This window comes from Entelurus aequoreus, linkage group LG17 (genome assembly GCF_033978785.1).
Source record: "Entelurus aequoreus isolate RoL-2023_Sb linkage group LG17, RoL_Eaeq_v1.1, whole genome shotgun sequence".
Taxonomy (NCBI): Eukaryota; Metazoa; Chordata; class Actinopteri; order Syngnathiformes; family Syngnathidae; genus Entelurus; species Entelurus aequoreus.
This window is the reverse complement of record NC_084747.1, coordinates 8,744,616-8,764,606: the sequence shown is the minus strand read 5'-3', so window position 1 is coordinate 8,764,606 and position 19,991 is coordinate 8,744,616. Positions and strand designations below refer to the sequence as shown.

Here is a 19,991-nt window from a genome sequence, read left to right as displayed (position 1 = left end):
AACTTCCATGAATCCTGTAAAACACCAGACAGTTAGTAATATGGTTTCACATAAAAATGTTGGTGAAACTGCTCATTTCTACCTAGCGATAGGTGGCTCTAACTGTAGTGCTAATCACTCACCAGCAGAAAGCCCTCATCACACTGCTAATCAATAACTACCATCTTAGGCACTTAACATCACTAATCACCAGTTAACAGCTATCATGCTAAATGTCAACTATCTTACATGAAAACAAGACACATTAACGTCTTTCCCCATTACAAACATCATAACACAATCTAAACTTATATAAACACATTACTGTCTGAGCATATAAGATATTCAATTGTGTTACATCGCAATATATTATATTGAAATGAGCCATGTGATTAAGATGGGCACGGTCTGACCAATCACAAGTCAGTAGGAGCTGCTTTGTTCTCGTGTTTGGAGAAAGCGGAAGAGCGATTGTCAGCCTGACATTGACGTGTCTCTGAGAACTGAACACATTTTTATAACTTATAACAAAATGTGTTTATACAGTAACCTGCTCACATGAGTCACATTACAGCAGGGGTGTCAAACTCATTTTAGCTCAGGGGCCACATGGAGGAAAATCTATTTCCACGTGGGCGGGACGGGTAAAATCTTGGCATGATAACTTAAAAATACGACTACGACAACTTCAGATTGTTTTCTTTATTTTACTTCGGCCAAAAATAGAACAAGCACATTCTGAAAATGTACATATCACAAAAAATCCTCTTGACAAAACACTTCAAGTTAGTTGAACATTAAGAGGGAAAAAAATGGTGCATTTTCAAAAACACCTTGAAGAACACAATGAACTTAAACTTAATCTCAGTGTTTCTATTAAACTTTAAGTCACAACCCATCTAGGATTGAACAAAAAACAAAATAAAGCATGAATAAAAACTATTCTATGTATCAACTACCTCATTTGTCATTTCCACATATTAATCCTGTGCTAACTCAACAAACCATACACACTGAGGTAGAAACTATTCAAGAGTGTTGAGTTACTTCCTGTCTTCTAGACATAATGTGTATTGATAGAAAAATAAAAGCTGTGCAATGTGTGAACAATTTCAACAAAGCACAAATCAAAAGTTAAAAGACTGACAGTATTGCAGTAAATCACACACTGTTCATTTTCTTTACATTTAATAATAATAATAATAATACCTGGGATTTATATAGCGATTTTCTAAGTACCCAAAGTCGCTTTACATGTAGAACCCATCATTCATTCACACCTGGTGGTGGTAAGCTACTTTCATAGCCACAGCTGCCCTGGGGTAGACTGACGGAAGCGTGGCTACAAATTGCGCCAACGGCCCCTCCGACCACCACCTATCATTCATCATTCAATTCACCGGTGTGAGTGGCACCTGGGGCAAGGGTGAAGTGTCCTGCCCAAGGACACAACGGCAGCAATTTTTTGGATGGTAAGAGGCGGGGAACGAACCTGCAACCCTCAGGTTTCTGGCACAGTTGCTCTACCCACTACGCCATGCCGCCCCATTTGCACAGAAGACAATCATTTTCACAGAACTATATCAGTGTGCAGTGTCTCATGCTGCATTTTAAGTGGGGTTACTGATTGCTTATTTTACTCCTGTTTTACGTTGGGTGGAGGGGGAGGAGTCACAGCCCCGCTTTACCGTGTACCTCTTGCTTGGTATATTTGCTATGCTATTTGCTTGCCTAACAGAATTGCTATTGTGACATCCAGTGGACACAATTAGAACAGCAGTTTCTTTCATTAAAAATGCAGCTGAATTTTACTCTTTGCAAACTCATCTCGCGGGCCGGATTGAACCTGTTATGCCCGAATGTCGAGGGAGGTGGGGGTTGGGTTGTGGGTGTTGGGGGTTAATTGTTCATAAGTCTCTGATTTGCACATCAACCAGTCTGAGGAGTAAAAGTTGGCAGTTTGTTATGCAAACAGTTACCCAGCATCACTTATGCGTCAACGTCAGTTTTGATACATCTCAACTTTGCAGTGAAAAAGGGTGTAGTGCAGGTTTTTGAGCGTGCACAAACTTGACACATGAGGCCCCAGGTCCCTGGACTGAAGAAGGAGTAACCAAGCACTTGAAGCATCATCTATCTTACTGTTCAGGAAGGTTTCAGATACAGAGAAGACATGGGGTCATGAGTGGATAAGATAATGCTCCAAATAATCCACGTTTGTAGGAATACCTCAGATATTTGTGAAAGAAGCAGTGAGGAGGTCCTGGGTAGGGTGGATGTCACCACATATGAGCAACATACCACAAACTAAACAGATAATTGGTTATTTTCCCTTGTGTGTTCTTGTGTGTTTAACTGCATCTGCTTTATGTGGGAACCTTTTACAGCACACTGAACAACTAAATGGTTTTTCACCTGTGTGTGTTGTCATGTGTTTAGTCAAATGGGTCTTTTGAGAAAAGCTTTTGTCACAAACTGAACAATTAAATGTTTTTTCACCTGTGTGTGTTGTCATGTGTTTAGTCAAATGGCTCTTTTGAGAAAAGCTTTTGTCACAAACTGAACAATTAAATGTTTTTTCACCTGTGTGTGTTCTCATGTGTGAAGTCAAAGAGCCACTTTGAGAAAAGCTTGTGCCACAAACTGAACAATTAAATGGTTTTTCACCTGTGTGTGTTCTCAAGTGTTGAGTCAAATGGCAATTTCGATAAAAGCTTTTGCCACAAACTGAACATTTAAGTGTTTTTTCTCCTGTGTGTGTTGTCATGTGACGAGTCAAGTGGACATTTTTAGAAAAGCTTTTGCCACAAACTGAACAATTAAATGGTTTTTCACCTGTGTGTGTCTTCATGTGTTGATTTAAGTGGCCCTTTAAAATAAAACTTTCAGCACAAATTGAACAGCTCAAACATGTTTTACCTATTTTCTTTGTAGAGCATTCAGAGTGTTTGTTGTCAGTGTGAGTCCTCATATCACCTTCACAGTCTTTATCTCTGCTCAAAGGTTCTTCAACCTCGTCTTTAGCCTCACGATCTGATAGTGGAGCTAAGAGGTTGTCTACTTGTGGTTTCTCTTCATCATCTTCAGTCTTCACAGAGAGAATACTCAGTGGAAACTTGGTGTAATCAGCTTCCTCTCGTCCTAGAAGACACTCTCCCTCCTGAGTGATGCAGAGTTCCTCCTCTTCCTTTTTAATGCAGGGTGGTTGTGGAGTCTCCTGCTTCAAAGTGGAGCTCCCCCCTAACTGAGGGGAAACTTCTTCTGGATTACCGATCAGCTGCTGGACGTCTGCAAGACACAAACAACAAAAACACACTTTCTTCTATGTACTGTATGTGTGTGTAGTAGGGTTGTACAGTATACTGCTACTAATAAAGTATTGTGGTACTAATCAATTGAAATCGGTATTATAGCACCTTTGAAAACTACCGGTACCGTTCTTTCATCTGAATGAAATGATGGTGACTACAGAGCTGAGGCGCATGATGTTGAGTGTGTCAAAACGCACACTTAAAGTGCATACAAGCAATAACATGGTGGAGAGGAAGAAAGGCAACAAAGGACAATTCTACTGGTTAATAAAGAGGGTGCATGAAGTGCAATATGGAGGTATTTGGGCTTCTAAACTAACAATAAAGGTGACACTTTAAACAGGGAGCCGCCGCTCTGCAAGGGTTGCTTTACACCTTTCCTGTTTGTGGGCTCCCAGACCGTGGTCGAGGAGCGCAGGGGAGACGTTCCCTCCAGGGCCCATGTTGTGTCGGGGGTAACACTGGGTCCATAAAGCTCCGCTCTTTGGTCGGAAGGACGAGGCCGTCGATTAGTTACAACTTGCTCACTAATGCTGCAACAACTAATCGATTAAATTCGATTATAAGAATAGTTGGCGATTAATTTAGTCATGGATTCGTTGGATCTATGCTATGCGCATGCGCTGCTGCTACGTCTCATGAGGTGGCAGTAAGCCAGCCAATGATGTGTCATGTGCAGCTCACGTGACCACGCCGTCTCCTTTAAAGTTGAAGTACCAATGATTGTCACACACACACTAGGTGTGGCAAAATTATTCTCTGCATTTGACCCATCACCCTTGATCACCCCCCTGGGAGGTGAGGGGAGCAGAGAGTTGCAGCGGTGGGCGCGCCCGGGAATCATTTTTGGTGATTTCAACCCCCAATTCCAACCCTTGATGCTGAGTGCCAAGCAGGGAGGTAATGGCTCCCATTTTTATAGTCTTTGTGCCTGGAAACATTTGAAAAACGAGGAAAACTGTACCGATAGTTCAGCGGAGAAACATCTTGAGGTTATTGCTTCAATGTAGAAAAGTGTACGGCCTTAGTCGTCAAAAGTGTGGAAACACTTTACTTTAAAGACTTCAAAGAAGACCGTTTCCTGCAAAATGTGCAGCGTGGACCTCGCCTGGCAAGGAAGTACAACATTGCCACCTGAAGAGGAAACATGTTGGAGCCATGGATGAAGGGAACTCACGCTACGTAACTTTTTAAGTCCATAGTCCGGGTACATTGATCCCTTGTGTCCGTCGTCGTGTGTTTTTAATCTTTTGTTAACGAGGATATTTTTTTGAAGGAAGCGCAGCAGCAACTGTCGTGTATTAACTTTCAGAGTGTTAGGAACTTTTAGGAGAGTGCGACGACTTTTCATTTTCTTTGTTGTTTTGAGTGGCAACAGGCATTCATGAGTTCAGCACGCCAGCTCTTTTTTGTGAGTAAGGTTAACGTTACCCCTTTGTTGCAACACGGGGCTGATAATGTGTCTACGGCAGATTTGACTCTGTTTTGAGAGAGAAAACGCACGGTTACCAATTACGAAATAAACGTAACGGACAGAAATATCTCAGGTTGGTTTCATAATGGATCAATGTAGCGGGCCCAATAAAGCTATATAAATATATTTAGATTTGAGTGACGCTTTAGTATAACTAAACGTTATGAGGGAGCTGGAATATTTCATGCTATTATTCAGAGGCAGCCTAAAATGAATCCTTTATTATTCACAACAGAAACTGTTAGAATAATTGTTTCTAAATGATCACAAAAACTTTGTGTTACATTTGAGGACCCGGTGAGAAGACAAAAGCTGTTTTTGAAACCTACCGAGAAGAAGGCTCGTAAAACTCCACTGTGTAAGCGGGAAAGCCACATGAAGGGTTTTCTGTTTTCTCTCATGTATGGTAATCAACAGAAAAAGCGGAGAGATGGCAGGATCTGCCCAATTTCCAGACGACCTCTTTTTGAAGTATTTTACAAACTGTTTTTGAACTATGTTATGGAACTCTTTTTGAAGTATTTTACGAACTATTTTTGGAATATTTTACGAACTATTTTTGGACTATTTTATGGTACTCTTTTTGAACTATGTTACGGAACTCTTTTTGAACTATGTTATGGAACTCTTTTTTAAGTATTTTACGAACTATTTTTGGACTATTTTATGGTACTCTTTTTGAACTATGTTACGGAACTCTTTTTGAACTATGTTATGGAACTCTTTTTTAAGTATTTTACGAACTATTTTTGGACTATTTTATGGTACTCTTTTTGAACTATGTTATGGAACTCTTTTTGAACTATTTTATGGACCTCTTTTTGAACTATTTTACGAATCTTTGTCCTTTGGAAACAGCGGTGGCCATGTGGTCGGGGAGGGTCCAAAATAAAAGAAAGAGGCGTGTAATCTTTTGGCAGAGCGTGCTGAGATACTGTACAAGGGTACAGTGTACAGACAACTCTCCTCAATATTGAGTCCAAATTGAATTCTGTCTCTGTTTAATTCTTTGCCTCTTGTCTTGTTTAATAGATGTCATCAGTGTTTGAACCTGACAGAAACGTGTACGAAATCTGACCCAGTTCTGATCTGATGAGTTACATTTCTATGTTGAAGAGGTTCATGTAGCCTACTGATGTGTATTTATAAATGGTTGATTTATATAGGCTAGTAAGGTAAAGTTTTGTACCCGACAAGTTTCGGCTACCTTGCTTCCGCCCTACCTCCGGCGCACACCAGAGGACACCGCCATCCCACCACTTCAGGTGAGATAGAACAATCCATAGAACACGTCACAGATGACGTCACGCTAACACCACGTGACACCTCTGATGAAGGCTGCAGAAGTAAGGTAGCCGAAACTTGTCAGGTACAACACTTTACCTTACTAGCCTATATAAATCAACCATTTACAAATAAGTTACATTTCTATGTTATTATTGGTGTATGCCAATGTCCACTTATTCAATTTAGCTTCTTTTTTTTTATGTGGTGACGTATTTGCCTTTTACGTCAGAAATGATGAACTAAATCAACTAGGTATGTATTAAGTTACATGTAAATGATGCTACTATGTATGTTCATTATATGGTTTCTCTCATTTCAGAAAGAAACAAGCCAGCATTAGCGACTTGGTACAAAGGAAGGTGTGCACACCACAGCAAGCGGCTGCATTGACTGATGCTAGCCTGTATATGTTGCTAACTGACATGAGGCCACTATCAATGGTGGAGGATGAAGGTTTTAGACGAATGATTCACGTCCTCAACCCTGGTCACACTCTTCCCTCGAGGACCCATGTGACCAAGGTGATGGAGAGGAAGTACCAGCAGACGTTCCAAGCAGTGTAGACTGACATAAAAGCCACCCAGAGCAAAATTGCTCCCACTACTGATGTGTGGACAAGTGTAGCCACCTTGGCAATACATGCCATTACATTGGAGAGCAATGGAACATGAAGTCAATCTGCCTTACCACCATGCCACTAGAGGAAAGACATTCAGCATCCACCATTGCAGAATGGTTAGAAAAGGTAGTAGCCAGCTTTGAAATTCCCCCAAGCAAAATGGTTGCTATTGTGCATGACAATGGTGCACATTTTTGTAACATTTGCCTTGTTTTATTTGGCAAGTTGAAAGAACATGGTGCCAGTATGCTGTTTTTTCCCCCAATAAAATACTGGAAAGGATAGAAATGTAGTTTGTCTCTTTTATCCGATCATTAATCGATTAATCGGAGTAATAATCTACACATTAATCGACTATCAAATTAGTTGTTAGTTGCAGCCCTACTGGTCACTTTATGTATTATTCCCACAGGGCACAACCGGACATCCACCATGCTATTAACACTCCTGCACATGCTACCACTACCTCTCCTTACTCGCCCACTCACCCCACATACTGCCACTCTTAAAGGTGCACACACACATACACTACTCTCACAACAGCTGCTTTAAAACACGCCTCGCCTAATGTGGTGATTAGTATTACCACCTTTGCTTCAGACTTAGGTCAACATTTAAATAATAAGCATTCAGATCTGCACAAGGAGTTTAAATAGTGGCAGGTGTAATGTAGTTGTTACACCTGTCCTGCTGCTCTCTCTTTACTCGCCCGCTCACTCACTGACGTCACTCAGACAACACGTTGACATTCTCACAAACACACATACTACTCTCATAAGTTAACCAGCTCCCCTGCTGTGCACATGTAGATACGTAGAACTTGATGCCAAATATTAGCACAGTTAAAACTGCCCAATTAGCAGTCAACTAATCCAAGTGAAATGACTACATTTTGGAACAAATTCCTACCATTTGTGTTTTGTCTTTAATAAACGTGTTTTACCTGCTACATGGCTTATCTGTGTACATTTATCCTTTGTTTAGTTTTTAGTACTTCATTAATAATTGTATTTTTCTTAAAGCACAGACCAGGAGTCAATCAATCAATGTTTACTTATATAGCCCTAAATCACAAGTGTCTCAAAGGGCTGCACAAGCCACACCGACATACTGTGGCAACAATAAATCATGAATAGTTTAATATAATGTCAGTAAAACTTTATGTTCTAATCTAATACTTGACTATAGCAGACTATATGTAATATGTTAAATTGTAATTTGTTTTTTGAGTGCAACCAGAGAAGTTTAATGCGTTTTAATTTATATTTTAACCTTGTAAAATTGTTATTTGACTGTGAGTGTTTAATGTAGTGTTGTTGCGTTTGTAAGGCGAAAGCAAGACAACTTGAAGTATCTTTTGACACACAAAAACATGTTTGCGGTTTATTTGATCAAAGACGAGAATGAGCGACTCCTGTAAATCTCCTGACGGTCGCTTAAAGGGGCTGCGCCGAATTACTAACTCTTAACGGCATATATGAATGCTAAACAAGAACAACATAGTTATGTGCACAATCGAACAATGACAGTGAATCATGATGACAAAGTCAAGTAAACAGTTGTGGTGAATTATGTCCTTAAAGCAACCGCTACAGTGGAAGATTTTCTGTTTAAAATAAAGCCAATATTGACAATTTTCGTGTACCCTCTATTTGGAAAAGTATCTATACATTTAGTACCGGTACTAAATTATTGGTATGGGGACAACCCTAGTGTGTAGTGTTTCATGGCCATTCATTTAGTGCCTTGCCAGAATGATGGATCAATGTTTACATGACTTGTCATAGACTCAGAAAAGTTCAGCTAGAATCACAGAAAGTAGAAAACATCTGCTGCGATGGACATTAGGATACTAAAAGATAATATCTATCTCAAAGAAGTCTGTAGATAAGTAATGCAAGAAATTTGATCCACTTTCTGTACAATTGCAATGATCATTGTATTTACTTTGTTTTTGACACAATTTGTGCAATAAATAATAACGGGCATCTAGTGTACAACATTTATTTTAAGCTGTTTTGTTTTTGCATTTTTCAGTGACTTTGTCAAAATGTCAGTAAAACTCCATGTCACAATATTACAATAGACTATTGTATCGTGACTCAAGTACCGTGATACATAGTTTATCATGAAGTCCTTTCCAATACCTCGTCTAGGGCTGGACAATTATGGCAAAACATAATAATCACAATTATTTTGGGTGATTTTGGAATCACGATAAATAACAATTATTCATTAATTTGAAAACGTAAAATCAGTACCACCAAAACTATATTTTCAATAAAATCTAAAAGAAAAACTTTTTTTTCCCAGCCCTTGATTAGCAGTTTATTTTCTCCCTTGTAGCGTTTGATGGACGCTACGTCACTACATGGGTGGAAAAATAGCTAAGTTCACGCCACGCTACTGGGAACTGTAGTTAAGCTACATAGCGTCGCTACTTGTTGTGCACTACTGCCCATCACTCATTCTAACTCCTAAATAAACACTAGCAAAAGTCAGCTAACAATGCAGGTAATGGGGATGCACTCTATTTCACCTGTAAAAAACTAAGAAATATCCAAAAATATCCAGCAACTTTTTATATACACGCTGTAAGTACATATGTACTGTAACAACAGGCACATTCATAATAACATGTAATATTTACGTATTTTCATAATTTGTTACCATTTTAAGGAAACGGCGGCACATTATTTTCACAGAGGCATCACAACGTTCGCTATTTCCTTCAACACCACCACCAACTATTACCAATAAAGGCAGACTTCACGAGTGCCATCAAAGAAGAATTTGGGACAAATTATGATCCAGAACCTTATATTTTTGAGCCTGAATATAAGGAGGATGAGCTACAAGTTTTAGAAGCTGCGATGAGCAGATCAAGCAATTAGCACTATTGCTAAGTGCTAAACAAAAAATACAAACTATATACCATCCAATCTCGATAAATATCACTTTTTATTTAAATTAAGGCAGTTTTCCGGTGCAGGATACTACTGCGGTAACTTCTGACAAACATTTCCACCATTTTTGATAGAGGAAAAATGCTAACAGGTTCTTTGTTTACATTGTTCAACAAAGTCGGCTAATTTCTATTTTTAGGGGTTGGCATTCAAATAGCTTTCAAATGAGGGAACGCAACACACTCACCTTCATCTTCGCTTTTCAGATTGTTCTCCGTTGGTGGCGCTGATTCTCTTTCATGTTCTCTTTTAGCGGACGTCGCCATCTTAGCATAGCAGTAGTCGTCCATCTTCTATCACGTCTTCAATCTTCACTTCAGATAACACGCCGTCGCTCCACACTCAAAGTCCGTTTCCTGGGCTTTAGAAAAGGTGAATAGTTGAGGTATTTGATGCTATTTTTGAATCTGTAAGATCGTTAAATGAAACAAAAGTCGACAATGTTGTATTCTGTCTTTTAGTGGGTTGAAGCAAACGGCAAGTTGTTTGACAAAGTAAGTGTTGTGAAAGTGTGAAACTCACACTACCCCAGTATACATTTTCAACATTATAGCATTTCACCCTTTTGACGTTTTTTCCTCTTGACTTTTATCAGTAATATCCTCATTGAACGATGACTTGTACTCGACCTCGGACCAACTGCACTCAGTGAGGAAACAAACACGCTCACATAAATATTGCTCTTATTGCAAGCATAGACAGCAGAACACTTCTATTTTCACTTTTGTACACTGACTTTAGTTATCTGCTGCACTGACAAGATGCCTGCTCGGTGCGTGTTGGCGACTGTAGCCAAACTGCTGTGTCAAAACTGCCGTGTGACGTCACCATTCACTTTTTTCTTTTACACACACCCGGGAACATGAAAACAAAATAATCGGCTTCAATGCAGCCAAGTTCAGTGAAACTCCCGTTTCCATCTATAAAAATAGTGCGTCGAATTTGAAAACTTACCTCGACGCTCCGCAGAAAAGTAGAGTGTTTCTGGGTCGTACTCCGATGCCTCCGTCCGAGTCCTTGGGTGAGAAATGGGGCTTGGAAGATTACGGAATGGATGGATCATTTGGATACCTTTTCAGATGCGAGACGGGAGATATCTGCTTACTCCAGCTGAAAGAGAGAGAAAAGAAGATTGTCCCACCGGCGGACGATGAAAGTTTCGACCAATCCCCTTCAAGGAAACACCCCCCACCTCGGGAGTTGCAATGTGTAGGAAAGTGTAGCTCCCGCGAAATCCTCCGGCACAATGGGCTGAGAACGTCTGGAAGAGAAGAGAAGCAACATCAATCAGATTTAATTCCCGAGTCCGATTCTGCAGAGAAAGGACCAAAGGTCATTCCCCCACAAACCTAAAGATCTTTCAGATCCAGCACCCAACACACACACACACACACACACACACACACACACACACACACACACACACACACACACACACACACACACACACACACACACACACACACTTTGATTGATTGATTGAAACGTTTAGTAGTAGATTGCACAGTACAGTACATATTCCGTACAATTGACCACTAATTGGTGACACCCCAATAAGTTTTTCACCTTGTTTAAGTCGGGGTCCACGTTAATCAATTCATGGTAATTCACACACACACGCATGCGCACACGAACACACACACACACACACACACACACACACACACACACACACACACACACACACACACACACACACACACACACACACACACACTGTAAGAGAGGATAAGGGGTTACCTTTAGTCAAAAAAAGATTTACGACCTTAAGGCCAAAAGGTCACAGGGGGGGGTGGGGTGAAGGGGAGGTCAGAAGGAGGCGGGGCTGAGGGGGGAATACACCTTATGTCAAAATGTGATTGATGGCCCTGTAAGAGGAGGGGTGGGGTGAAGGGGAGGTCAGAAGGAGGCGGGGCTGAGGGGGAGACACCTTATGTCAAAATGTGATTGATGGCCCTGTAAGAGGAGGGGTGGGGTGAAGGGGAGGTCAGAGGAAGGTGGGGCTAAGGGGGGAGACACTTTATGTCAAAATGCGATTTACGACTTTTTGAGTATTAACACATGTACGTACACACACACACATACACTGGTATATGTGAATGGTAAGTCTTTGTTAGTACGAGCATTAAGAGAAAATGGAAAAGATGGAGAAAGCTGTTGTTTCAGTAGGCATGATTAGCGAAACGCCAGTTTCAATTTATAAAAATGATAAAACTTACCACGACGCTCCTCGGAAAAGTAGGATTTTTTGGCCTCAGGTCGTTGGGTTTTCCGTGCCAGTCTCCGTGCTCCTAAAATCAACGGATCCTATCAGCCTCAGTCGACCGAACCAGACGTCTTTTCTTTGGAGTCTTTTAACTCTGAATGCGGGGTGTTTACTCGGTGGTGGTGGTTCCTATAGCGGCATGGCGAGAGTGTATGGGAGAAATGAAGGAGAAGATAGACGTCTTGTTTCGAAGCAGTCGAAATTGGAAATGCGTACTGACGACGAAAAGAAGGTTGTCTTTTGAGACCACACCCCCGACGGAGTACAAAAGGACCTCCCCTGCCAATACATCAACCAATAGTATTTGAAAACAATCTTTCTACTAGTCTGATTGGTCGAAACTTTTTACGGGGCTCCTCCCCTTTGAAAACAATAAGCCCCTCATTTTTTGACTAATTTGTTGGAAAAGTGGTCAAAAGTCATGAAAATGTTTAAAAATGACACTGATACCATTACCATAAGTCTCGCCGCTGACCTCGTGAGTCTATGGATGCCCAATATGTCCAGAAAAATCTAAAATATCTCAAAAAATAGGGGGCCGGATTTTGGACGTCGGCGTACCGCGTTTGGGGTAGGGCCGTAGTTTGGAGACCGATGGTAAAAATTTACTATTGATGGTTAGTTTTTTTCTTTGGATTAAATAGAGAGTAAATCTAGCAGAAAATATGCATTATAAACAGAGAGAGAGAGTTTGGAGGGGTAAGAACAACCTTTTGGGACTTTCACAGCAGCACAGCAGCAGTGAGAAGACATACACAGCAAAAGTCATGAACATGTTTAAAAAATACACGCGTAAGAAACACTACAATTAGGGTATGAATAAATATTTTAAGCAAAGTTACCATCTTTATTGATAGTTTTTATTTTTTTATTTTTGGCGGGATGAAATCACACACACACACACACACACACACACACACACAGCAAATTGGTTGGTATGCGGTTTATTGTTGGCAGCTGGTTTTTATTGACAAAACCATGCTCGAAGAGATAGGTAGAGACAGGTGCTTTTTTGCTGACAAAACTATGCTCAAAGAGAGTGGTAGAGACAGATTTAAGGCGGGAGAATTTGCTGAAGCAAGCAACCATGTCTTTTAAAACAGGTTCTTAACAAACATATGTTTTTTAGATTAGGTACTCAAGCATATTTAAAGAGAAAAAAACTCTGCTAGCGCACACAGTCTTTAGAGGCTTTTGAAAATGAAGGGTATATTTTTTTACTGATTGTAATATATTTGTTTGCAGTTTATATAATAACAAGTATTTATTTTTTAACAAAAACAGTTATTCATTGCGCGGAAATTTACGCTCAACCAAGGGCACCCGTTATTTAGTCCCACAAGACCCACCGCAGGCCTCGCGAACCCCAACAAAGTTGCAGGAGGAGCGGGGGGAGAAAAGTTGGAAAAGTGGTCAAAAGTCCCCAAAATGTCTAAAAATTACACCCGGGTACCACTCCAACAAGTCCCGCCGCAGGCATCGTGAGTCCGGGGGTGCTGACATGTCCAAAACGCCCCAGTAAAGTTGCAGGACGATTGAAATATATTTTTGTATAATAACTCAGATACGGTAACACTAGCGAGCAGTAGATATTTAAACTGGAAAAAAACTATGTCCGTTTGATTTTACAAAGTTGGAAAATGACTCACAGGGTGTTGTTTAATATTATGCATATTCATTATTTTGTTTTATAGAGGGAATATGGGAAGATTTTAAAGCGAGTGCATTTTTACAAACACAGTTTGAGGAGTCAGATTTTCATTTTTACAAGAAAAAACATACAATATACTTACGGTATGAATAAATATTTTTAAACAAAGTTACCATTTTTATTGTTAGTTTTTTTTTTTGGCGGGATGAAATCACACGCACACACTTGGCTCTGGAAGAGGCGTGGGTGTTAATTTTGGGGGGACCTAAGACTGAGAGAGTCATATTACACACACACACACACACACACACACACACACACACACACACACTGTCAGCAAATGGTTGGTATGTGGAGAAAAGTTGGAAAAGTGGTCAAAAGTCCCCAAAAAGTCTAAAAATTACACCCGGATACCACTCCAACAAGTCCCGCCGCAGGCATCGTGAGTCCGGGGGTGCTGACATGTCCAAAACGCCCCAGTAAAGTTGCAGGACGATTGAAATATATTTTTGTATAATAACTCAGATACGGTAACACTAACGAGCAGTAGATATTTAAACTGAAAAAAACTATGTCCGTTTGATCTTACAAAGTTGGAAAATGACTCACAGGGTGTTGTTTAATATTATGCGTATTCATTATTTTGTTTTATAGAGGGAATATGGGAAGATTTTAAAGCGAGTGCATTACAAACACAATTTGAGGAGTCAGATTTTCATTTTTACAAGAAAAAACATACAATATACAATATATATATACATTTACTTACAGATTTGTATGCCTCTGGCATGCTGGTTGGTCTTGAAGGAGCGTTGGTCTTTAAAGGACCCAAAAGTGTTTTGACATTGAAGGGTCGCTTGTGGTGGAAGAAGAGGAGACCTTTTTTTTACCAAAGACCCCGACATGAAGGCTTGCTCGCAGGTAACATCATTGAAAAAGACGGCGAAAGTCTTACATGCAACTGCTGTAAGTTTTTCTTTGCTTTTTGCATGTTTTTTTAAGCGGCTGTAGGAGATGTTCACACTAGACCGTCTTTTTGCAAAATGAATTTGGCGCGCGGAAAAGTAGGAGGGGTATGATTTCAGAGGTGGGGGTTTGTTTTTGGGTGCGAGTGTTAAAGTGGCGAGTATTTTGCATATGCTATATTATTGTTTTATTTTTTATATTTAACATATTGTGTTGAAGTTTGGGGAAATGTTTATAAAACAAACATGGACCCATTAATTAAACTTTAAAAAAGGGGTCGTTAGAATAATACACAAAGTGTGCTACTATGAACATACCAATCTGTTATTTATAAGTTTTAAGGTGTTAAAAATGTTTAAATATTGTGTTTTTAAAAACAATGGAAATTATGTTTTGTGTAAAGAACATTAGCCTTTTAGCTTGTATTTTTAGGTTATTTAAATTAAGAGGAGAAAACTATAATTTACGGGGTATATTGATTTTTAAAAAAGGTAAAGTAAAAACGAATATAAAATACAAATGTATTTTAGTTTTAGGAGTTTAATGATGGAACAAGCTCAGTGAGGAGCTGAAGACATGTAGTTCTTTTTTAAGGTTTAAGAAAACATTGAAAGGTAAAAATGACGAGAAAAGTGCTGGTAAAAAAAAACTAGTAATCCATGTTTTGAGGACGGTCAAAATAGCGACAATAAATACAAACAAAACAACACTAACGACAGCTTCGGGAATTTATCAGAAATACAAAACACATTAACGTCTTACAAACAACATGCGTTTTGCCTCTAACAATAAACGTTTTAAAACCTTTACAAATTAAAACATATAGGCAAGGCAAGGCAAGGCAACTTTATTTGTATAGCGCTTTTCATACACAAGGCAGACTCAAAGTGCTTCACAGACAACAAAGTGAAATGAAAAAAAAATAAAAGCAAAATTAAAATGCAGACAATAAAAATAAAAACAGTGCAGACGTTAAAAGTTAAAAGATTAAAAGATTTAGCTGAAAGCTAAGGTGAACATAAAAGTCTTCAGTCTAGTTTTAAAAGTAGTGAGAGTTGGGGAGAGTCTGACATCTTCAGGAAGTTTATTCCAGCTATGTGTTGCATAGTGACTAAATGATAATCTCCCTTGATTTGAGTTTACTCTTGGAACCGCTAACAGATTGGTCTCAGAAGATCTTAGTGATCTAGAGGGCGTATATAGTGGGAGCATAAAGAAAAAACAAAGAAAAAACATTAATAGCAGAACAATATTTATGTTTGTTTTGCTAAAGAAAGTATATTATATAGGTGTGGTGCTAATGTTTTATACATGTGTTTATTTTAAACAACACTTTGTTAAAATATTTTAAGGTGTTAGTTATTTTGAGCACATTTGACAATTAATGATAACCGCAATATTTTGGTTACAATAACTGCGATATGACTTTATATTTTAACTTTTTTTAATTTACATAAACTTGTTGTAAAGCCTCCATGTTTGTTTTGTGTTTTAGCATTAGGAAAAGTTTGTATTGTTTATTATTGTTGTTTGGCACAGTTTATTTTTAACACGCTAAACGTTGTATTGAAGTACATTACAGATTAACACTCGGACAGGAGTATGAAGAAGCGGAGCTAATTTACTGTTTTTTGACCAAATTGCATGATTTGGGGTCTTTTTTTTTTCTCTCTTTGAGACAGACCCATGATGAGTGACAGGGGCTACATTCCATATGTCAATGGCATGGTGTGGTCCATTATCTTGTGTAGTAATTTGAAAAACCTGCAAATGGCTGGTATGCGATTTATTTGTTGTTGTTTAAAACTGTATACGTTTATGAGCGTCTAAAAGAGACAAGACAGAGACAGATTTAAGGTGGGAGATTTTGTTGACAAAAACCAGATGTTATTTCTTTAGACACTAAAAGGTCTGAACAACCTCTTAAACTGGATCATATCAGTACCATTTTTAAGTTTTTTTTACTTAATCCATTTCATAATGTAATTTTACATACTGATATGCTAAAAGTTTTAAGTGTTGTATGTGCATACAAAAGGTTTTTATGAAATGCAAGATGGCTTTTTGGTGCAAACTTTTTTACAATGATGTCTGTCTTTTTTAGTTTTAAATTATCTTAAAACTCTGATCTTTTTGAGCCTTTTGATGTCTTTTCACTTTGCTTTAATTTATTTTTGAGTCATCTTTCTCTATCGACACCCCACTAGTACTAGCCCCCTTTCAGCACACACAAACCATTTAGTTATGACATGCAGTAGCTAGAAGCACTCCAATGTTTGTGTATTTTACTCATTAAACAAATAATCACAACATCAAAATACAAATGGATGCTTTTTTTTTTTTTTTTAAATCGAATGAATCAATTTGACGAAACGTTACATCCCTCGAGTTTTTAATTATTTTTGTGTACACCCTAGTAATCATGTTAGAACAATGTGGTAACAGTGGTCAATATAATCAACAGTCTGCTTGTTCTACCCAGTAGAAGTAGTAAGTACACAAGAGCTAACATAGGCAAAGAGATGATGAATAAAAAGAAAAAAAGGAGTTGTCGTCAGCGGAAAACAAAACAATTGACGATAAGCAGAATAAAAAAAAAACTGAAGTACAACAAAGCATACATAGCCTTTTGGATTTACCATGAATATGTTAGGAAATGAGGAAAGGCAGGTGTGTGTTTTGTACCATCTACTACACTTTGTATTATCCTATCTCTTTGAGATGCCTTTTTTTTTTTTTTTTTTTTTTTTTTTACTGTTGCTGCAATAAAAACAGTACAGATCTAATCTTAATACAGAGGACGATACAACAGCGTTTGGTTTAGGAGAGAACACAACGAAGCTAATACAAAAATTAAGAAAAGAAATACCACTAGTTTGACAAAAACAGACTTTCCTCGAACCATGGTAAAAACTGAATGTGTTCATACAAATAAATATGTTCCTATAAATTAAACACTGTTAAACACTGTTAAAAAAGTTTGAAATAATTAATTACATTGTAATTTGGGTTTTATTTTAAAAAAATGCTCAAACTAATGCAGTGCCTGTTTGAAATGTTTATGGGTCAAGCTTTTTAAAAATTGTATTTTGGAAAAATTAAATGTTTAGGGAAAGCAAATGCAAAGTTGCACAGTGTGTGTTTTGTACCATCTACTACACTTTGTATTATCCTATCTCTTTGAGATGCCTTTTTTTTTTTTTTTTTTTTTTTTTTTTACTGTTGCTGCAATAAAAACAGTACAGATCTAATCTTAATACAGAGGACGATACAACAGCGTTTGGTTTAGGAGAGAACACAACGAAGCTAATACAAAAATTAAGAAAAGAAATACCACTAGTTTGACAAAAACAGACTTTCCTCGAACCATGGTAAAAACTGAATGTGTTCATACAAATAAATATGTTCCTATAAATTAAACACTGTTAAACACTGTTAAAAAAGTTTGAAATAATTAATTACATTGTAATTTGGGTTTTATTTTAAAAAAATGCTCAAACTAATGCAGTGCCTGTTTGAAATGTTTATGGGTCAAGCTTTTTAAAAATTGTATTTTGGAAAAATTAAATGTTTAGGGAAAGCAAATGCAAAGTTGCACATTTATACCGTAGAATAAGCTACGATATAGGCTGATCGGTCAAAACTTTTTTTGACTCCTCCCCCTTTGAAAACAATACGCCCCGTAATTTTTTAACCAATCCGCATCGGTTCCTTTTTTTTTGTACCCTTTAAAAACAAGACAATCCTGCAATTTTTGACCAAACCACAACGGTTCCTTTCTGAACATACGGACCTCTCAAACAAGAAAATGCCAAACAAGACAAGCAGACGCGTACAGACCTCTTTTATACCACAGGACAAATTTAAACCAACCGTAAACACGGCTGATGAACCATCCGGCATTACGGCTGATAAAGCAGCCATGGCTGAGATTTTTATCCCGCCTGAGACGACGGAGGATGCGAACGACAAAGAGAAGCCTTTAATCCCACCATGTCGCCTCAGCAGATGCTTCGGCAGACAAGGGACGAAAACCAGCGAGGCTACACCGTCTTTGTCAGACAACGATACGGAGGAGGAGGAAAAGGAGAATTGTTTTGTAAACATAACTCCTCCATCAGCCCAGCCACCATCACCGTCACTCTTGGACCCTACATTGCACATTGACGCCGAAACCGACGGGGGTCTGTGGTTGTTTTTCGCCAGCACGGTGAAAACGGCCGTGTTTCATCTCCTCAGCCACACCATCTACAATTTCAGGCAAAGCAAGTGCTTTGGCTGCAGGGTAAACCATCCGAGTCAAAGACAACACCCATGCCTGGAGCCCTATGAGCAAGGTTTTTTGCTGTCCAACTACGCCGAAATCATCAAGAGTCTGCGTACACCTAAATTCATTCAGGCCATTCAATGCTTGCTGATGCTTCGTTGCATCAAGGCTGAGGATTCAAAGGTCGAAGCCTATGCAGACTCTTTGCTGTCTCAACTGGAATCCGAGACAGATATTTGGGGGGCTATAGATGACATGTACAACGAGGTAGTAAGAAATGATGAAACGATTTTGGCACATTTGGATATGGTGACAGAGTGTTGGAAGAATTAAAAAAAAGATGGGTAATTATTGGGGAAAACTTGTCAACTTTGTCGAGAACCACGCTGTTATATACTCATTGACGGACGTGATAGAAGCATTTATTTTAAAACGCGACAAACCTCAAAAACTACAAATCATTCTTGACTATGCCCGCTCTAAGCCCACCTGGGAAACTGTTGTTTGTCATGCTTCTGACTTTGACATTTTTGAAATGATTTTGTCTGAATGGTCTAAAGAAAAGTCTTTTCAACCTTCACCTTGTCATGTGTTTGTTTTATATGCTCTGTTTGTTGATATGACGATGTATCGCCTGCGACGCAACATCCCCGTTAACGTTTTGTTTAAACTGCAAAAACTACATAATGCGATTAAATGTACCTACGGTATACCTGTTTTATATCAAACCTTGATTATAGTTTATAGTTTATAGAAAATTGTTTTAGATACAATGTGTTGTTTTTTATGAATAAAAACAAAATGTTTTAGATACACTGTGTTGTTTCTCATGAATAAATAAAAACAAAAGGCAATGTATAGTATGTAATGCATGATTGTTCAGTTTTGCCTAAAAGGGAACCAATAATTTGTATCAACAATGTAGAAATAATAAATATACCAACAATAGTAATAGTCAACATAGCAATAATGGTAGTAAAACATAAAGCACATGTTAACAATTTGAGACGAAGTACAACAGCGGGTCAAATTAAAGATCCTCGTTTTTTTATATTTAAACTAAACCCTATGTCTGTGATTTTAATACATAAAAAAGTGCAAATGATTCCGTAAGTTGTGCACTTCTTTAAACATAGCACAGTAGCATTAAAATCGTTTTTTCTTTTTAAAAAGAGCTATGTTTTTTTTGTTTTTTTAAATTTTGT

The 19,991-nt window shown here is 38.4% G+C and overlaps 1 protein-coding gene across 4 annotated transcripts in view; it reads right to left on the bottom strand.

The window, feature by feature from the left end:
- Window positions 1-695: 695 nt before the first annotated feature.
- The window catches only part of LOC133632275 (zinc finger protein 501-like), a 30,214-nt gene continuing 10,918 nt past the window's right edge, over window positions 696-19,991 (bottom strand). The window contains exons 1-5 of one of the 4 annotated variants that reach the window (XM_062024622.1): window positions 11,856-11,867; window positions 10,829-10,897; window positions 10,591-10,746; window positions 9,824-9,997; window positions 696-3,267 (exon numbers count right to left, since the gene is read on the bottom strand). In XM_062024622.1, the coding sequence (XP_061880606.1) occupies window positions 2,303-3,267; window positions 9,824-9,926 (1,068 nt within the window). In that variant the 5' untranslated portion in view covers window positions 9,927-9,997; window positions 10,591-10,746; window positions 10,829-10,897; window positions 11,856-11,867 and the 3' untranslated portion in view covers window positions 696-2,302. Of the gene's footprint in view, window positions 3,268-9,823; window positions 9,998-10,590; window positions 10,747-10,828; window positions 10,949-11,855; window positions 11,868-19,991 lie in introns of those variants that run through there. The other 3 variants (XM_062024623.1, XM_062024621.1, XM_062024624.1) reach the window with 3 other exon arrangements.